At 41.5% G+C, this 21,741-nt stretch overlaps 2 protein-coding genes across 3 annotated transcripts in view; both read left to right on the forward strand.

The window, feature by feature from the left end:
* The window catches only part of LOC5577698 (proteoglycan Cow), a 578,074-nt gene that overhangs the window by 210,351 nt on the left and 345,982 nt on the right, over window positions 1-21,741 (forward strand). The window lies entirely within an intron of this gene.
* LOC5577495 lies at window positions 18,486-20,187 on the forward strand. The gene is made up of 3 exons (XM_001656462.3): window positions 18,486-18,746; window positions 18,806-19,718; window positions 19,790-20,187. The coding sequence occupies exons 1-3, from the start codon at window positions 18,582-18,584 to the stop codon at window positions 19,966-19,968; spliced, it is 1,257 nt and encodes a 418-aa protein (XP_001656512.2). The 5' UTR covers window positions 18,486-18,581; the 3' UTR covers window positions 19,969-20,187.

The following is a 21,741-nucleotide window of genomic DNA, read 5'->3' on the forward strand; positions in this document are numbered from 1 at the left end:
CCATACTGTCTTATAACTGCTTTTATTTTTTCACAAAAATCCAACTTGATCTTCCCTGCAGCCCTTTTGAAATTCTCTTTAATTTCGATCAACCTTAGTTCGTACTTCTGTTCTATACGCCTCTCTTCCTCCTCACAGTGAACTCTCCATGATTCCAACAGGACAAGGCTTCGTTTAATATCTTCTATATATTCTTTCTTGACAATTGTTCGCGCGTCAACGGTTTTCGGACACTTTCTCAAAACTCGCGACGGATTTGGAATCGAAAAAAGCCGCTTTATTCACGCGAACAGAAAATACACTGGTTTATTGAAAACGGACGAGGTCTAGTTCTCGCGGCGGTATATTTACTTCTGGTTTCTATTTCATCTATTACTATGTGCGGATCAGCTGATCCACGATCGAGAAGCGATCGGATGAGAAAGTTTCACACACTATGGTATGCTTCCGCAGAATGAAACGGACCAAGAGAATGCATGCGAGAAAATGAGATAACCACAGATACCGTAGTGTGGAACTTATTTTGTCACTCACTTCTAACCCTTTCGGTCCTGCTTGACCATATGCCGGCCGCCTTGGAATCCCTAGATTTCAAACCTTCCCTTTCTAACTCACATATGTTTTCAAAATTGCCTTAAAACTATTGACATTTTCTGTTCCTTTTATACTACACTGTACAGTTCTGCTGGCTGGTACTGCTGACCCATATATTGCGACGATGTTAGCCACCAAGTTGACCTTGGCCTATATACCAACGGTTTCGATGCTGGCAGCCTGTTTGTGGACCAGTGTTGGATGGACGAACGATGATGTTGTTGTTTTCTTCGGTGAAGAATAGAGGTGGATATAGTATCGTGAAGTAAGATTTTGTAAAACCGGAACAACTTACCTGGCAGACAATTTGTTTTGTCTCAACTTGTTCCATTTGATAATTTGCTGTCTGCCAGGTTGCTGTCCCTGGTAATCGTTCTTCGCTTTGCTGCAGGTAGGAGCGGAACTGCATTTTGGACACCGCTCAATTTGGTACAATTTCGACCTCGACGACTTGATGACTAGTTTACGCTCACTTCTAATGTATTGATGATCTTCTTGAGGGACTACGACGATGCTTGGACTATGCTTTGACTTGATGATGTTGACGATTTGACTGGGACAGACTCTTGATGATGACTGCATAATGCGACGATAATGAATTTCAATTTCGATGACGACAGCTTGGTTCCGTTGAACGATTTTGGTTGATAGCTTCTCTGGACTCTTGGTAATGACGATTTGGACGAGACGTCACGACGCTTCAGTGAACTCCAATTACTTGGCTGACTTTTGGAGTTTGGCTACTTGGACGACTTCAACTTGATGATGATGGACGGATGATTTGGTGTGAACGGATGCTGAAATCCGTGTTCCGTGTAACGCTGGTGGTCTCTGAATAAAATGAGAGGGTGTTTTTTGAAATGTAATGCTGAAAACGAAAACGACTTGCCTGAACGGAGGCCCTAAGGCCTCCGATGGACGCCCGAGCGGCGCCGACGTCCGATTGTGGAGGTTGGACAGATACTGCTCCGACCATTTCTTCCACAACCTCTGGTTTAAATCCAACATCCCTTTGCCAAGCCGAAAGTCTGTTTTCCAGAACTTCACCAAGATCAGGTCTCGGAATAGCAGTCAGTGGCCGGTGGATCAAAAAATGTCCAGGGGTGAGGGCCTCAAAATCGTCCGGATCGTTGCTGATTGGGGTCAGCGGTCTGGAATTCAGGATTGACTCTGCTTGAGCCAGCACCGTGAGCATGTTGTCGTATTCCAGACTGCGCGTGCCAATCGTTCGCTTGAACAGGGTCTTGAACGATTTCACCGCTGATTCCCACAGTCCACCAAAGTTCGGTGAGCTGGAATGAACCGGAACTCGATTCTGTTTTCGATCGTCTGTCGTAAAACTGCGAAATGCTGCGCAAGCTCATCCAGCTTTCGTCGTGCGCCGACGAAGTTTGTCGCGTTATCGCACATTATCAGCGACGGTTTGCCACGGCGTGCGGTGAAGCGTTGCAATGTCGCTAAGAATGCCTGCGTCGACAGATCTGCTGCTAGCTCCAAATGTACAGCTTTGGTAACTAGGCATACATATACTGCCACGAAGCACTTGATCGGACGAACTCGGCGCTGCGGATAGGCCACGTAAAACGGTCTGCAGTAGTCGACTCCTACTTTCTGGAACGGGAAGCATGGCCTCACTATTTCAGGGGGCAGATCAGCCATCAGTTGCTCCTGGATCTTGGGTTTCACACGAAAGCACTGGACACATTCGTGGACAACCTGTCTTGCTAGATTTCTGACGCTCGTTGGCCAAAACAGCTCTTGAACTGCCGATACCATCTGTTGTTGACCGGCGTGGAGATATTTGCGATGGTAGTGGACTACGACGATTTTGGTGAAGGGATGCCGGTGGTCGAGAATGTAAAGATGCTTCCTACTATCTGCCACAGCCGCGTTTTTCAACCGGCCGCCAACGCACAATACACCCCGACAAGTTGGGGGTTTAGCGCCGATATTCTTGACGAATCCTGTACCTGACCGTGTATGGCAAGGTCTGAGAATTCTTGCGGGAAACTTTCCCGCTGAGACAGCTTTACCAGCTCCCTAATCGCTTCTTCATATTCCTGGGAAGTGATGCTGCCTACTTTCATACAGGATCGACTCGCCGGTGACGAATTCCATTTGAATCGTCGGATGTAAACGGTCAGTCGAACTAGATCTACTAGCGACGAGCGTAGTCCGAATATCTCACTTGGGGAAGCAGCCGGGAGGGCCGCGACGATGGATTTTTCCTCCAGGTCTGCCTTAGCGAACTCACTCTCGTTGATTTGGGCCGAACTGGGCCAGTAATGTTCGTCTGACATCAACCATTTCGGCCCGTGAAATCAACGAGACTCATACTGAAGCTGCGCTGGACTCATACCTCGAGAAATGATATCCGCAGGGTTGTCTTCACCAGCGACGTGATTCCATACACTACCCTTTGTAATGTGCTGGATTTCGGAGACACAATTCGCCACGAACAGCTTCCACCTCGAAGGCGACGATGAAAGCCAGCATACGACGATAGTCGAGTCGGTCCAGAAACGACATTTGGTGGCAACGGTGATGTTCTTGGCGACTTTCTCGTACAAGTGTGCTAGAAGTAGTGCCGACGATAACTCTAGCCGAGGGATGGATAGAGACTTCTTATTTTTCTTCAAATTCTCGAGCGGAGCTACTCGTGATTTGGAGGTTAGCAGGTGTACCATTACACTCCCATCTGCAGCTACGGTGCGGGCGCCTTGTTCGACGCGTCGCAGAAACCGTGGAGTTCTACCGCTTCGGTACTGCGACTCGTTCCAACCCATCGGGGAACAGCGATTCCGTCTAAGCCGGTCAAATTCCGTCTATATTCACGCCACTGGTCTTCTAACTGCGGGCTGAGCGGTTCATCCCACTCGCAGTCGTACTTCCAGAGGTCCTGCAGGAAGATCTTCGCTTGGATGATAACTGGACCTACCAGTCCTAACGGGTCGAACAAACGAGACGCATCCGAAAGATCCGATCGAGATGCACAGAAAGAAGCTCAGAAGAGCGTAAGCAGTGATCAAGCGTGTATGGGTGAATCGTGCTGGGCGCTACTAGTAAGTCGTTGCTGCCAAACCGCACAACGTTGGGAAACTCATATGGACTGTGACCAGTATTAGCTCGCCGGGACATCAGACGAACTGCAGGAGGACTGAATTAACGCATGTGTGGAAGATTTCCACCCATATCGCACCACTGGTCAATTGCGTTTAAATTGTTTAACGAGAAACTTGCGACGATCGACGCGCTACCATATTTCATATAATGGAGGGTATTAGAACTAACTTGGAGGTGATGATTTCGCAATTAGGAGGTTAAAATCACCTCCAAACACTAGCGATTTTGCGGTGGGATGTTGACATTTGATCACGAATAAAAGTAGGCACTAAAAAAGGAGCTGTCGACCTTGTTACCGTTTGTGTGTTTTACCGAAGGACTCAACTCTGCGCAAAGATGAAGGAGCAAAATAGTCGTGGAAAGAAAATAGGGGTAATACGTGTTTGTCTAGATCACTTTTTCCCAACATTGGTGACAACAGAAAAACGGCTCGCTGTTAGGTGCTCGCTACAGCGAACTTTTCACACGGTCGGGTGTCACTCTTGAATGCAAGTATGGGATACACTCTGTCGAATATTACGTTCTCCTCATTCACTTCCACATGCATTCAAGAGCGAGGCAAGAGCCGTTTCTCCAAGCAAGCAGATTGTTGAAATTTCAAATGAGCATTCTACTTCTTCGCCGAGTGACAAATTAAGCAAAAACGGCAACTTAAGGAGTCATTACCGATTCCGTACAAATACACCCGGCAGAAAGATTCAGTGAGAGCGAATTCGTTCATTCATTTGAATGCATTTAGTGATTGAATGCTGAACGTGTCCGCTAATGTCCCCTAGTTTAGTGCGGATTGGTTCTCACTTCACCTCGTGAGTCTTGATTTTCAGTTCATCTCAATCGTCGGGATTGCTCTGACCCCTGTAGCTGTCACTGAACATTCGGTGGCAGCAGATACTTAGCTATTTTTTTATCAATGGCATTCGGGTGAGTGAGTGAGCTTTCCCATGCTTGCTTGTATGCAACATTGTAAGCAAATGTGCAAATTACATTCCGAACAAAAAGAGAATTTATGATTCACTCCCACCGTCAATTGTTGGTTTCAATAATAAAAAATTGATTGCTGGAACCACGCTGGCCAAATGAAGATCTTGAAAACTTCTAAAAACATCGTATCAAAATTTTCCTAATATCGACACGGATTCTTAAAAGTACTGTTGAGTGACCGACCCGAATTAAACCGGCCTCGCGGAGTAGTGATTGCACTCTTTTTTTATTGAATTTTCCTCTGTTGTGTTGTGTTTTATGCCGCATTTTCCTCGCTCAATATTTTTGTTCGTTCTCTCACAAAGAGGCAAAGACAGTATGCTGTTCTAAATGACGATGATTACGAGTAATTTGTAGAAAATTGCAAAATTTTGTTTTTCATCACGGAATAGCAACCACTGATATGTGTAGTCAGTGTGAGCTAAGCCAAGCTTAGCTAATGAAGAAGTTAATTACTACTGTTTTTCACTTTTATTCAGTATGTGAATTTTAACAGCTGATGGTTCCTTAGACCTGGAAGAGTCGATGTATCTAACATATTTCAAAACAGATAAACTCAATTTTTAATAAAAATTGATAATTTATCTAATCTTTCCTATTTAACAAACATAAAAAGATATTTAAAATTCGTGGTATGATTCTACATACCCTAAATTGTCTTGCATTTTAATACATTTCTACATTTTTTTTATTCAAAGTGTTCGACAAACTGTTTCACCGTTGTCTAGTTTTCCCTATTCTTGCTGAAGGGAATCCGTTCAACATTTTCACTTGTCTTCGTTCGAGTTTCCAATTTCTACAGCTCTTCTGTTTGCTGATCTGCCGTCATTCGAATTGTCATCAAAGTCAGCGAACGTATTCTGTGAGCCATGTTTGCCCTTGGACAACGTTATACTAGGTTGCTTGAGGGATGGTGGAGCAAAACAGCAATCAAACATTAAAATTAAACCCAAACCGGTCGATGTTTGCAACGGAAGTCATTCTAGTTCCAAGCTGTCGAAAAATGGGAAATGTACCAAAAGATACGGGAACATATCACACATTCCGGTTTCTGGGCAGAAAATTCTTCATTTTCATCATTCTCATTGTTCGAATCACGTTAGGGTACCCTACTGAAAAAGTGTGTATCAGATGCTAATGTGTTTCCTATTTTACCTGTGTGTAGATAAAAGTTGGGAATGAAAGCCAGGATATCAAAAGGAAAAGTTCAAGGAAATAGTTTAAAATTTGTAGGTGAGAGTGTAAATGATACCCCAAGGAATTATACTCTTTGGAATGTAGGTCAGAATAAACTCTCGGTCAAAACGAATCCAAATGACGTTGAAGTGCACTGGATTGGTGCTGCATGTTGGAGTGTAAATGCTTGTTTTCAAATAAAAACGAAAGAAAGTACATCATACTCACATATTCTACCAATAGGCTGTTTTGGCTTGATTACAGGTATTATGCTAGATCTGTTTGAAAAAGGTTTGATGCTAGCAAAACATCACAAGTTAAAATGCAAATGAAGTAGAGTTTCAATATCTTATCCGACAAACTTCTTACCACGCATATGCCAAATGATGCCAACGATAACCATTCACTTTTGCTGACAGAAAGACATTCCGTTACAGTCTCCAAATGTACATAAGCTGATCACAATTACCCTTTGTTTGTCGAAGAGATTTATCATTCCTATCAGAGGCGAAACCAACCAAAACTAACAAATCTACATGCGAATGCTTCAAAACTGTTACCAAATAATCACACTTTCGAAAGCCATGACAGGATGACAGGGACTTTTGGTGAATTTGTCATTCTGGCAAACCCGATAGCATTCCATAGAATATTCTGTGGATAATCCGTCTTCCCGTAGCATCAAATTCAATTCAAATTGAAAGCAAATAGCCCTCCATCCACACGCTATTGACGATGCCGTGTGCTGAGGACAAGATAGATACCCGTGAATTCGTGGAAGGAGCATTGCTCAATTTGTTGCCACTTTGCTAGTTTTGTGGGGATGGCGACACGATTGTGAGCTTGTTTTCTTTGAAATTTGGATCGGGGAACTATCGGTATCACCTCGGGGAATTGGATCGGACTGAAAATAGGATTCCGCAGAATTGCCGGGTGGCTTGAATAATTATAAATTTCTATTCGATGGTTCAGCCAAGGGCCTTTCATAGCCTTGTGGTGATGTGGCTGCAAAAGAAAGCTAAGCTGAAGGTGTTTAGGTTCGATTCCCGGTCGAACGAATACCAATTTGCTAACAGTAAAGGTACTCTTGGAACACTGAGCTGAGAAGTTGGAAATGTCCCAGAGAGGGGACGTAATGCAAAAATCAATACCAATATCATTACCACACGTGGCTTAGGAACGGAAGCGTTAAAATCAATGAATCATGGAAGCAATTTGTTACAAACTAAAATAATTCGTTTGTAATGTGTAGGAATTAGCATATGAGCGTCTAGTCTAGACGATCTAACTAGAGGTGTTGCAAGGAAAGGAGTGTTGGAGACTATATGATATATGATGTATGATGATGTATGGCTATATGGTATAGAAACCATTGCAAGTCAAAGATTATATTGCGAACCAATCTACAATCTAATGGGATTCATTCTATGATAACAATGTTGATTTGCTACAGATGACAAGTCAAAATGCGTGAGTTTCCGCAACATCGACGCCATGGTGACGTAACAAATGTGCGCTCTTGAGTTGTTTCTATATACTTCACTAGCGTTTGCCAAACAATCTATTATTTCTTTATCAAATCTTCAATGGGGAATTTTTGAAACATTCCTCAACGAATTCATTTATTTATAAATACACCAACAGACAGTAAACCCCAATGATGTTTATAACACCAAAAATATTTATAACACTAAAAATATTTCGTAAAAATCGTCGTAAAAAATTTAGCCGAATGATTTCCGATCAATGTGAAAACGAACAAAAACAAACTCCGCTAGCACGCGTCCAACCTTTGAGAGTGAATGTGACGAGAAAGAGAGTGAGTACAACACACGTACCATTCGGTGTCACTCACTGTCGATGTCTGTGAGAGAATTGAGTACAAAGGATTCCATCAGAAATTCCACATGAAATTCCTCATGGGATTTCATCAGGGATTCCTTCCTCTAGGGATTCATTTAAAAGACAATTTACACCGTCTGCATATACTCGAGGTCGAGAGATTCCACCTGGATTTCTTCTTGGGATTCCATCAGGAGTTCCTAAAGCGATTCCATTAGAAGTTTTTTTTAGGGATTACATCAGGCGTTCCTTCCGTGATTCCAACTGGAATTCTACCAGTGGATTCTTTCAGGAGTTCCTAACTACAGCCGACCTGCACCCGTTTGTTCTAGGAATTTCACCACAATTTCCTCCAGGGTTTCCATTAGCAGTTCTTCAAGGGATTACATCAGAAGTTTTTCTAGGGATTTATTTTTTTATTTCATCAAAAGTTCTACTAGGGACTTAATCTGGAACTTCCAAAAATTCCATCAGGAAATCATTCATAAGAGTATCTTCAGATCTTTACAAAGGATTCCTCCCGGAATTCTTCAAGCGAGTTCTCCCCTCATGAAATTCCTCGCGAAATTCCTCAAGGACTTTATCCAAAAAGGAGAGATACAAGACAAGCAACTGAGTCTAAATGAGTTTAGAGCAAAGGCTACTCAATTTAGAACGTTGAGACAATCAGTTTGCAAGGATCTAACCATATACCCGGTGTACTCAAATTAATCATTGATCATAAGACTTAAACTTCGTTAAATAACTACAGAAGTTATGATTTATAACCCGTCCGTCGTTGATTGCCCTCCGACACCCATGACGTTTTATATATTTATTTCGTCAATTCATTGAAGAGTGAATGGTGGTGGTTTGGTGGTCGCTCTAAGATAACAGCATTTCCTCCTCAGCCAGCCATCGTGAGCATCCGTGAGCTCGAAGAGGATCAACCTCCAAGGATTATCGAGGGTTTTCACAATTTCACCAGCAAGGGAATCCACTAGATTCCTTCCTGGGAATCTATCAGGAGCTCCTCCAGGGATTCAAAAAAGAATCCCTTGAGGGATGGCACTAGAAATTCGTTCAAGAATTTTGCTGAGATTTTTAGTATTGCCATCAGGAAAACCTCCAAAAATTTCAGTTGAAATTCTTATAGAGATTCCACTAGAAATTCTTTCAGAGACTCCACCATTCCTGTAAGTTTACCAGGAATTTAAATAAATCCTCCAGAGGTTCTTCCAAAAAATCATGGGAACATACTTCTGGGATTTCAGCAAGATATTCTCCAAGGATCCCACAAAGAATTTCTCCAGCAAATCGACCACAGTTTCCTATGAAGATTCCATCAAAAGTTATTTTACCAATCATTTTTCGAGAGAGGAGTTCCTTAAGGAATTTCACCAGAAGTTCTTCCATTGTAAACACGGAACATTTCGCAAGAGTTTCGCCAGAAGTTCCATCAGAAAAACCCTCAAGGGGTTTACCAGTATTTCTTTCTTTGCATTCATTCAGGGTTATCAGAGAAATATCTTGAGCTTGAGCTTGAGCTTGAGCTTGAGCTTGATTGGCCGCCCGTGGATGCTACTCCAGTATCGCCAGATCAGCTGCACTTACGCAAGGAACCAACCGAATGACTGCTTGGGACTAACAGGCATCCTCAGTGTATGAGTGCAGGTGATCTTCTATTTTTAGCGACAATGGTGCCTGCCACGTCAGAATGCAGACCAATGTGGGGAAGGGGGAGGAATTGATGATGCATTGAACTGGCTCCCACGTAGACCGTATATACCACTGCATCTAAGCCAGTTCATGCGGGAGTGTATGGATTGAGGGAAAGGCATGGCAGAGAGGTTTGCTTTTGTGGTTTGCAGACTGCCTATGTATCAGGCGTACGGAAAGGCATGCGCGTGGAAGAATGGAAGCGTTAGTGAAACGGTTTCTTGTCCGTCTCTGGTTCTAGCGTTTGCTATGAACGAATAGTTTGAGTGTGATAGATTTAGAATGGAAGATAGCAACTACAAAGTACGAGGAAAGGAACGGGTCTGGGATTGAACCCATGACCTTCTGCTTATGAAGCAGAAGCGGTAGCCATCAGACCACCAACCACGTCAGAAGTTCCTCCAGAGAATTATCCAAAACAAATTTCAGAGTCCACAATATTTTTTTTTTCCAGGAAAAAAAAACAATAATATTTTCGCGAAAGAATTAACCAGGAATTCCTTGAAGGATTCAACTAGAAGTTCTTCCCTTCTCTACTCTTGGTATTTCATCGGAGAGGCTTCTACACAATACCGAAATATAGTTCTCCAGAGATTCCACTAGTATTTCCTCAGAGGAATAATCAAATCATTTATCAGTATACCTCCGGGTGGGATGCCTGGATGACTTTTTGGGGAAACTTCTAAGAAAATCCATGTAGCAACTTCTTGAGAAATCATTGAAGGGATCAAATAAGAAATAACTGGAGGAATTCCTAGAGATTTCCTTGAAGAAATTCGAAAATATGTTCCTGGAATGACTTTTCAAGTAATCCCTGAAGGAGTCTCCAAGGGATACTCTAAGGTAATTCTAAGGTAGATTCCTTAAAGAAATTTCTGTAAAAAATACTGGAAGGAATTTCTGGAAGAATTGATGAACTATTTTGCAAAATTTCTTGTGAAAACCCTGGATGAGTACTAGGTGGAATCCCTGGCAGAAATCCTTGTGGGGCTTCTGGAGAAATTCTGCCTAGAATCCCTGTAGGACTCCCTTTTTCTGTGCAGATATTAATGTAGGAATTTCTGGAGAACATGCTTAACATGCTTAGATTAATCACTGAGAGATTTTATGGCAGAGTCTTGGAGAATTGGATAGGAATTCTTGGTGAAATTTTTCAAAAAACCCATGGAGAAACTCCTGATGAAATTCATGATCAAATTCCTTGGTAGATATTCTTCGAGCAATCTCTTCAGGAATTTCGAGAGGAATATTTGTAAGAACTCGAGATCCTGGTTGAATCCCAGGAAAAGAATCCTGAAAGAATCTTGGGATTTCCTAAATTTCTCACTAGAGAAATTCGTTAAAAAAAACCTCTGAATCATTTTAATTGTGTTATTCTTGAAGGAAGCATTTTTGAAGAGATCCCTTGTGGATGATTCGGATAAATTTCTGAAGGAATCTGTTGAAAAATTACTAGAAAAAAATCAAAGAAGAAGTTCCTGGGGAAATTTCCGATGGAACTCCGGGTGTTATTTATGAAAGAGTCATAGGAGGAGGCCCTGGAAAGTCCTGGTGACATCCCTGGGTGAATTCCTGGTGATGAATTTCTTGAGAAAACCCTGGAGAAAATTCTGGAAGGAATCAATGGTGTAATTCATGGAGAAAAACTTGAAACTAACTCCTCAAGAAATTTCTTTAGTAGTCTCTGAAGGAATTCCTGAAAGAAAGTTTGAAGAAATTGTTATAGAAATCTCTGGGAATTTTGTGGATTTACCTTTGAAGGAATCAGTGGAGGAAATTCTGAATATTTGGTAAAGGTACCTTTGAAAATGCCTGGAAGGTTTTCCCTGGAGAAAGTTCTGGACTATCAGTGAATATTTTTTTTAAAGATTCATTAATAAAATTCTGGTTCTAATAGTATTCTTGAAGAAACTCTTCCAGAGATCTCTCCAGAAATATCTCGAGGAATTCCACAAAGAATATCTTCAAGTAATTCTCCAGGCGTTACTTTAGCAGTACATCTTGATAATACTGCGACAATTGCTCAATGAATTCTCACAGAAATTCTTCCGTAAAAGCATTTGATTTAATCTTTAGAGGATTTCTGAAAGAAATACCTTGGGAAATTCGTGAAGAAATCCTTATATAAATTAATTTGAGTAAAATCACAAAGTAGTTCTTAGAAGAATTTCTTAAGAAAATCGCTGGAGAATTTCCTAACAGAATTTCTGGATAATTTATTGAAAGAATTCTGGGGAAGAATTCTAGAAGGATCTCTAAAGGAACTCTTGGAAGCATCACTGTAAGAATCCCATGAATCCCATTCCCTGGGGATATACCTGAAAAAATACTTTAAAAAAAACATTGCTGGAATTCTGGAAGGAAGCTCTGAAAGAATTTCCGAAGTAATTTCTGAAAGGCCTTAAAATCCCGTGATACATCCCCTGAGGAATTCCTGGATAATTGCAGGATTCTGTGGAAAACAATATTAAAGATTTCCTTGATAAAACTATGAAGTAATTACTATAGGAATTGTTCTACGTTTCGAAAGTATTCAGTGATTGAATGGTTGTCGCGTTCTTTCGTATCTCCCTTTTAAGAGCGGATTGGTGCTCTCTCCGCTTCGTGAATCTTTTGATTTTCGGTTTATCTCAATAGTTTGCGATTGGTCCTTTGTGCGATCGGCAGTCACTGAACATTCGAGGGCAGCAGATACTTTGCAGATATTTTATCGGTAGCGTTTGGGAATGGATCGGTAGCGTTTGGAATTTTCCCATGCTTGATCGTTGGAAATTTTTTGTAGGAATGCCCGCTAAAAATCAAGAAATTATTTATGGATATTTGCCTGGAAAAAATCATGAGAAAATCCTATTTTTTTAGTGGAGGAGTTCATGGAAAACAACCTGAAGGAATCAGTTGTAAATATTCTAGAGGTATTATTGAATGAATTTTGTGAGAAGCTACTGACGGAATTGTTTAATGTAATTCTGTAAAAATCTCTTAATGGAAGAATCGTAGAGGATTCTCTGTAGGAATTTTTGGAGGGATCCAATGCATGATTTTCTGAAGATATCCTTAGAATAATTCCTGGAGGAATTTCCCTGTAGATGTTTTGGAGAAATTTGTAAAGAAATGCCAGGAAGAATAACTGGATACATTTCCAAAAGAGTTTTGGAACGAATTCGAGGATGATCTCATGGGGAGTTCTTCAATAAAAAGCAGGATGAAGCTCTGTAGTAATAGATAAAGAATCTCCGTAGTAGAGATTTTTTTTGAAGGAGAACTGAAATATCCTGCATGAGCTCTCAGTGAAATTTCTGGAGGAATCTCTTATGGTAACTTCTTTATAAATTCGTGGCGTAATGTCTGCAGAAAATTCAGAATGAATCACTGAGGAAATTTCTAGAGGAAACCGGAATACAGTAATGTCCCGATTTTGTCAGCCCCATGCTGCATTTAGGGTTGACAAAATAGGGAAAGAGCTAAACTCGGGATAAAATTTTTCGACTGGTTTCAAGTTTTATTTTAACTTAAGGACTTAGATTTATGATTTTGTTAATATAAACATTATTTTTTTACTTCCATTTTCTACGAACCGTAATCTTAGGTAACATTGATAAGTTTCTTGGATAATAATTAAGAACTTCAAATTTCAATAATTCGATCTTTAGATGATTGTATAGTCGTGGCCAAGGTCATAATTGACTTTATGCACCCAATATTGCTAGTATAGGTGTGTTTAGTCTTATTAAAATAAACATATATTTCAGGCTGACAAAATCGGGAAAAAAGGGTGCTAATATCGGGGTAGACAAAATCGGGTCAAAAAGGGTGCTAAAATCGGGGGTAGATAAAATCGGGGGTAGACAAAATCGGAGGCTGACAAAATCGGGTCATTACTGTATATCCTGAATATATCGGGAATTGTGGAGAAGTGGAATCTCTGAAGGAGTCACTAAGGGACTTCCGATAAAGCTCTTGAAATAATTAAGGAAGGAATTCCTTGGTGATTTTCTGGCGGAATCCCTAAAGAATCCCTGAGAGAGGAATACCTTGAGGAATTGGTTGGAGAATTTTTGAAACATTTTTGTAGAAATCTTTGGAGAATTTTCTGAAGAAATCCCTTGAATATTTGCTGAAGGAATCTCTAAGGGATTTTTTATGAATTTCTCAAGGAAATCGCTGACAGAAATGCTGGAAAATTTTCCTGAAGAAACCATAGTAAAATTTGTGGATGCATTTCTTGTATCATATCTACACTCTTAAAAAAAAATGAGATTTACGAGTGACGTAAACCTTATTACATTTAATTATTTTATAACTTAAACACAAATATGACTTAATTGTATGGCCTTCTTGATGTATCCTGAAGTTTCAATGTTCAAAATCTTAATTTTAAATTAATATAAAAGATAAGCTCTGTGACTTAGATTCCAGGTGCTCCGAGCTGCAAAAATTTACTATCAGATTTAATTTGAAATCTTTTAAAGCGTAAATTTACATACTCATTGACATTGTGGGCTTAATCGTGCACATAAAACAGTTTGTTTTCGAACGGAGCCCATGAAGGAAGTCGCGAGTGCAGTGAATAAGAAACAGTTCTTGCAGCACCTGGTCAATCCACCTACCTCGCTGCGCCCTACGCCTTCTTGTTCCGACCGGATTCGTAGCGAACACCATCTTTACAGGGTTGTTGTCCGGCATTCTTGCAACATGCCCTGCCCAGGGTATCCTTTCAGCTTTAGCTACCTTCACGATACTGGGTTCGCCGTAGAGTTGAGCGAGCTCGTGGTTCATCCTTCGCTGCCACACGCCGTTCTCCTGTACGCCGCCGAAGATCGTCCTTAGCACTCGTCGTTCGAAAACCCCAAGAGCTTGCAAGTCCTCCTCGAGCATAGTCCACGCCTCATGTCCATAAAGAACTACCGGTATTATGAGCGTTTTGTACATCGTGCATTTGGTGTGGGGGTGAATCTTTCTTGACCGCAGTTTCTTCCGGAAACCATAGGAGGCACGACTTCCACTGATGATGCGCCTTCGTATTTCCTGACTAACATTTTTGTCAGCCGTCAGCAAGGATCCGAGGTAGACGAACTCGTCCACCACCTCGAAGGTATCCCCGTCTATCGTGACACTGCTTCCTAGGCGGGCCCTGTCGCGCTCAGTTCCATGTACTTTGTTTTCGTACAAATCTGCCACCGTTTCAAATTTTCTCCCAATAATATCCATGTCGTCCGCGAAGCAAACAAATTGTCCGGATCTCGTGAAAATCGTGCCTCGACTGTTAAGTCCGGCTCTCCGCATAAAACCTTCAAGCGCAATATTGAACAACAGGCACGAAAGTCCATCGCCCTATCGTAGTCCTCGCCGAGGCTCGAACGAACTGGAGTGTTCGCCCGAGATCTTGACGCAGTTTTGCACACCGTCCATCGTTGCTCTATTCAAACTTGTGAGATTCCCGGGAAAGCTGTTCTCGTTCATGATCTTCCATAGCTCTACACGGTTAATACTATCGTATGTCGCCTTCAAATCGAAGAACAAATGGTGCGTAGGGACCTGGTACTCACGGCATTTCTGGAGGATTTGCCGCACGGAAAAGATCTGATCCGTTTTCGAGCGGCCGTCGATGAAATCTGCTTGAAAACATCCCACGAGCTCGTTTGCTATAAATGATAGACGACGGAAGAGAATCTGGGATAGCACTTTGTAGGCGACGTTTGGGATAGTGATTGCACGATAATTTTCACACTCCAGTTTGTCGCCCGTTTTGTTGATAGGGCATATAACGCCTTGCTTCCACTCCTCCGGTAGCTGTTCCGTTTCCCAGATTCTGACTATCAGCCGATGCAGACAAGCGGAGAACCTGTCCGGGCCCATCTTGATGAGTTCGGCTCCGATACCATCCTTGCCAGCGGGCTTGTTGTTCTTGAGCTGTTGAATGGCATCCTTAACTTCCCCCATCGTGGGAGCTGGTTGACTTCCACTGTCCGCTGTGCTGACTTAGTCATCGCCCTCGCTGTTCTGACCTTCTGTGCCTGTGTTCTCTGCGCCAATTAAGTGTTCATCGTAGTACTGCTTCCACTTTTCGATCAGCTCGCGTCCGTCCGTCAAAATGCTCCCATCCTTATCCGGGCACATTTCAGCTCGCGGCACAAAGCCTTTGCGGGATGTGTTGAGCTTCTGATAAAACTTCCGCGTTTCTTAAAAACGATACAGCAACTCCATCTCTTGGCATTCCAACTCTTCCAGGCGGCGCTTTTTGTCTCGGAATAGGCGGGTTTGCTGTATCCGCTTCAGTATGTATCGTTCCACGTTTTGTCGCGTACCATGCTGCAGCATTGCAGCTCGCACTGCATTCTTCTCCTCTAAAACCTCCTGGCACTCTTCGTCGAAACAATCGTTCCTTGAGCTCCGTTCCACATATCCAACAATGCTTTCGGTAGCGTCCTTAATGGCTGCTATGACTGTCCTCCAGCAGTCCTCAAGAGGGGCTCTATCGAGCTCGCCCTCATCCGGCAACGCTGACTCAAGATGCTGCGCGTACGCATTGGCGACATCCGGTTGTTTCAGCCGCTCGAGATTGTACCGAGGCGGGCGTCGGTACCGTACATCGTTGATGACAGATAGTTTTGGGCGCAGTTTCACCATCACCAGGTAGTGGTAGGAGTCAATGTTAGCGCCACGATCAGTTCTGACGTCGATTATGTCGGAGAAGTTCCGTCCATCGATCAAAACGTGGTCGATTTGCGATTCTGTCTGCTGAGGTGATCTCCAGGTGTACCGATACGGGAGACTGTGCTGGAAATAGGTGCTACGAATGGTCATATTCTTGGAGGCGGCAAAATCTATCAGTTGTCAGGCCGTTCTCGTTCGTCAGCCGGTGGACGCCAAACTTTCCAATCGTCGGTCTGAACTCCTCCTCCTGGCCAACCTGAGCGTTCATATCTCCTATGATGATGTTGACATCGTGGCTTGGGCAGCGGTCGTACTCGCGTTCGAGCTGCGCGTGAAATGCGTCCTTGTCATCATCAGTGCTTCCGGAGTGAGGAAATAGCCCTTTATGATGCTGAAGTTGAAGAACCAGCCTTTGAGCCTCAACTTGCGCATTCTATGAAAGCTGTTCCCAGCTCACGTGTGTTGCCGCAGCTCTGGTAGATGGTATGATTACCTCTAAACGTTCGCACCAATGCTTTTTTCCAGCACACTTCCTGCAGCGCTACGATACCGAAACCGCGGGTCATCAGTACATCGAAGAGTATGCGAGTACATCCAATGAAGTTGAGAGATTTGCAGTTCCACACACCGAGTTTCCAGTCGCTAGTCCATTTTCGTCGCTGTGGTCTTTGCCGATTGTTCCGGTCCGTATTATCTCGTTGACGTTCCTGTGCTGATGTGTTTTTACGGTTGGCCTGCAGGGCCTGACACCAACCCCCTAGATTTCTGGAGGACCATTCCCCCCTAAATGTTCGGAGGACCATAGTGCGCAGTTTAGCTTAGAGTCCTTCTCTGGCCCTCGGACGATAATCAGCCTGGATTTCTGGAAAAATCCCTGTTAAAATTATTGGAAGAGTTCTTGAAGGTAATTCTGTATAGCAATTCGTGGAGGATTTGATTCAGCAATTTCTGGATAAACCCCTAGATAAGTTACTGGGAAAATTTGTAGAGAATAATTTTGAGCATTTCTAGTAACATCCCAAAATTCAAAAATAAATTCCACTTTGGCATCGGGGTATTAGTAATAATTATAGATCCAAGTGGGGTAAAGAACTTATTGGTTACTTTTTTTGGATTCACTTTGCACTAAGGGGTTTTTATTGGCCGAATTGTTTAAAATCCTTCTACTTTGGTTTCAATAACTTGGAGGCGAACTCAATGTTGGTCGAGCCGACTGAGCGTCTGTGAACTTCATTAGTCAGCAACAATAATAAATAGCTGAAAAGCTTAGAGTCATATTGTCATATTATCAATTGATAATTATATAATTCAGTTCCAACGAAACTGATAAAATTATTGAGTCTATAATACATATTCTACCTCCAGACTTTATTTTTGAAACGAGACAAGATTTCGTATAATTGTGAAAGCAAAAATTCTAGTGAGTGAAAGCAAAAATTCTAAAACCCTCACCGCTCAGCGTTCTTAATGGATTCAAATGATTTTTTGTCAGTATACTGGCACACATATCTAGTTTCTAGAAGTGGACAGAAGAACGCGGAAATATTCCTGTGGCCGGAGTTATTCCGGTGGATCACTGGGTCAGGTCGGGTGTCGTTTGTGCCCCTGAAGGTAGGCAAATTTAAAGTCACAGATAATTTCCGGAATCAGCTATAATGTGGCCACTACATGGCGGAATTTTAAGAAAATTGCATCAGTGTAAAACTTTTGAGAAACAATTGAATTGGATGACTATGAGTTTTGCATTTAATTAATCCTACAAATGACCATTTTTGGGTCCCGGGACGCCTCAAACTTACGATAAAGTGGCCAATTGGTATCTGAACACCTGTGCCTAGCTTATGGGAACGTATTTCAGTGCACAATTTTGTTTGATTTCTACTTTTCGAGAATTGAAACGGTTTCGTATCCAACAAATTTACAGCCGGTTTTTCCGGGCATTAAGTTCGAATGGCCACATCCGGTATATTTTGAACGGTGCAAAACTCTTCATTTATAACGTTGAATTTCAGATCTTAATGATTTATGCAAATTAAAATGATTGTCATTGCAAATAAATAAAGGTAACTTGGCATGTCTAAAAAAATAACCATTTTTACCCGACTTGACCCAGTGATCCACCGGAATAACACCGGCCACAGGAATATTTCCGAGTTTCTCTGGGCACTTCTAGAAACTAGATATGTGGGCCAGTGAACTGACAAAAAATCATTTGAATCCGTTAAGAATTCGCTGAGCGGTGAGGGTTTCAGTATTTTTGCTTTCACTCAGGTCTATACGGGTTAAAATACTTTTTTGTCCCTTATACTCTTTCTTTAGACTCAGTGTCATATAACTTCTTATTTAGTAGAGGTTTTTTATTTGTAAGCTTGATGTTTTATTGAGCAATTATTTGTTCTACTTGGTCAACAGATCCATCAATCAGAACAGTCTGCTCAAACATACAGAAGTCTAATACTCATCGACTCAAAGCGCGCAACAGTTAGTATTGTCACAACTCATCACACGCAAACATGTGCTCTACGGGATTCTGCTTGGTATTTTTCCTAGCGCAAGTAGTTTTCCAAATGAACTACAGTGAGCAACAAACTACGGTTGTGATGGAAAACGGAGCGATTTCCGAAAGTGAAATTAATGTCGACAAAGTGATGAAACAGTACATTCTGAAATTTTATACGGTGAGTTGCTCAACTGATTTGATTGCGAACATTTTTTATCACCCCATATATTCTGACAGAAACGATTCGTAGAGGGACAAAACCTTGTCGTAGCTCCGCTTTTAACCTTCAGGGTGTTCATGTCGCTGTACAAAGCAATGGATGCATCTGCTAAGTTCGATCTGCACTCGTTGCTTGGGATACAACAAGATACTAGCGTAGAAAAAATGTCCGAAATTGAAGCGTTCGCTAACAAGCACACTCTACCTGTGGATGAAAAACAGATTAGCGTGGAAACAAGACTGTACTACGATAAGTCCATTGGTAACGCACGGTCAGTGCTGACAGCGAAAAGCCTAAAGCCAATTGGAACAAGTTTCAGCGATAAACGAGCGTTCTGTGAAAAGGTCAATAGCTGGATCAGGAATGTCCCAATCAAGGGTACGGATAATTTGATTCATGATTACGACTTGAACAACGAAACGCAAGCATTTGTGGCAGGGGCATTGTCAATTGATTGGAATACTCAACTGAAATCATCAACCGACCAAAAGGGATTCCAAGGCGAAAATGTTAAATTTCTGGAGGGAAGCATTTCTGCGGGGTATGCAAAACTAGACAACTTGAAGGTAGAGGTAGTGGAATTAATCAGCGACAAAGTTGACGGAGTCAAGCTGTGGTTGATTATGCCAGATAGAGCGTCTTCCATCAAGGACTTCAATGATCAATTAAGTGTGGAATCAATTAGACAAATTGAAAACGGATTGACCGCACAAAAGGTGGATGTGTCACTGGCTTTGCCAATGGTAACCATCGAGTACAATTCCCAGGAAGATGCCTACGTGACAGAAGTATTTGAAGTGTTCAGTTCCCTCTTTACCAAACCTTCGGTTAAACTGGTGGACGGCAAAGACGATTTGTATGTTATCAAGAATTTTCTAATGAAATGCATACTACGGTTTGTTGAAAGTGATGCCTCAGCTGATTCTAAAGGTAATTTATCAATACATTCTATAGATTGATTGAACAGCAATCAAGGGACAGCAATTTGCTTGTTGTTTTAGCTCAATCAACTGGAATGTTGGTCAAGTTCGACCGACCGTTCGTGATGATGATGCTGTCAAAAGAAGGCAACGTACCAATCCTGTTGGCAAATTACTTTTCTCCAACGGACAAGCTTCGGGCACTGGAGGCGAAAGAGCGACGCTTGAAAGCAGAGGCCAACGAGCATCTGGATTTGTGATAATTGTGCTTTGATTCTCGGGGGCTAGCAAATCGTATCCGATTGCACAAACAAAGGGATTTATGGTGTAATAAAATGCTGTAAAAAATGCGATGTTTCTTTCTGATTGAGTTTGTATCGCATTTCAGTGAAAAAAATGTAAAAGGGTAAACGATTTCAAGTTCACATGAAATATGTGAGAGTCACGCAATAAAGTTTTACTTATCTTCCGTTCTAATTAAAATACCAACTTTTTCCAAATTCAAGACTACAAAAAACATTATAACAGGGAATTTTAACTTTTTAGAAAATAATCTGTTATTTTCGCTTCATTGGCAATTGTTAAGGTGAAGATGAATCGAAGCCAAACCTCAAATTTTCAAGAGCACAAATCTGTAGATCTTAACATCCGTTTGAGGTAAAAACTTAATCGATTGGTCACTAGCTGGTGTTGACCAATCGATAAGGTTTCAGCTTTAACGGATATTAGCTTAACCAGATTTGAGCTCTCATAAATTTGAGGTTGGCTTCGATTCATCTTAACCTTAAATATTAAAAGTTTATTCATTGAAAAATTTCATGTCTTCCTCTACTGCTTTACATTTCTTTTTTCCATTTTTTTTTTCAATGCTTGGCCTTCCTAGGCTTAATTGGTAAAGCAGAGCTACAGTACTGGACAGAATAAAGTACGCATTGGCCGTTTTTCCATACAAATTAGTCAAGTTTGGAGGCTTATATCTCGGTTTCTAGATGTCTGATTGACCTGAAATTTTCACCGCAGCTTGAAAGTAACCTCAAATTTGCTAGGCTAGAAATTCATAGTTTTTCATTAACAAACTTTTATGTTATCGCAAATCTCATTTTTTTTATAAACTGACAAAATTTTTAAATAGAAATAATTTTTAAATGGAAATATTTAGAGCAATATGTCCTTCTGCAAAAAAAAATGCAATTTGATGAGACACACAAGTTTACAGAACATCATTTTTCGGTAAAACTGATTGCTTCCAAAATATTTTCAAAATAAAATTATGCAATTTTTCGCAAATTGAGAGATTTCAAACTATTCAAAAGATTGTGTTTCAAATACAGTGATATTCCAATTGAGTAAAATCTATGTTATATCTAGGCTGTGGTGAAAATCAGATCAATCGGACCTCTAGAAGCTGAGATTCAGATCTTCAAACTTGACCATTTTGTATGGGAAAACGGCCAATGCGTACTTTATCCTGTCCAGTACTGTACAATACAAAATCATGATGAAAAATGCTTCTTTTCTTCTTCTTCTTTCTGGCGTTACGTCCCCACTGGGACAGAGCCTGCTTCTCAGCTTAGTGTTCTTATGAGCACTTCCACAGTTATTCACTGAGAGCTTACTATGCCAATGACCATTTTTGCATGTGTATATCGTGTGGCAGGTACGAAGATACTCTATGCCCTGGGAAGTCGAGAAAATTTCCAACCCGAAAAGATCCTCGACCGGTGAGATTCGAACCCACGACCCTCAGCTTGGTGATGAAGAATGCTAAGACCGTCCGATCGAGTCCTTACGGTCATCGAGGAAGGGAAGGAATGTTAGTGTGACGTCCATTGCTACTAAAGACTGAGATCACCTCTGCATCTCCATGGTTTTTACAGGAAGATTTTTTGTTAGTGGGAGGTTTCAAAAGCTACCTGATCAGTATTCACCTTGGTAACTGATGCGATTCCTGTAGTTTATCCATCAGAGCGTCGACAATTTCAAAGTCGAACTACTCAATTGTTATTTTTCAGTTATTGCGATAAATATTATTA

Source organism: Aedes aegypti, chromosome 1 (assembly GCF_002204515.2).
Source record: "Aedes aegypti strain LVP_AGWG chromosome 1, AaegL5.0 Primary Assembly, whole genome shotgun sequence".
Classification (NCBI taxonomy): Eukaryota; Metazoa; Arthropoda; class Insecta; order Diptera; family Culicidae; genus Aedes; species Aedes aegypti.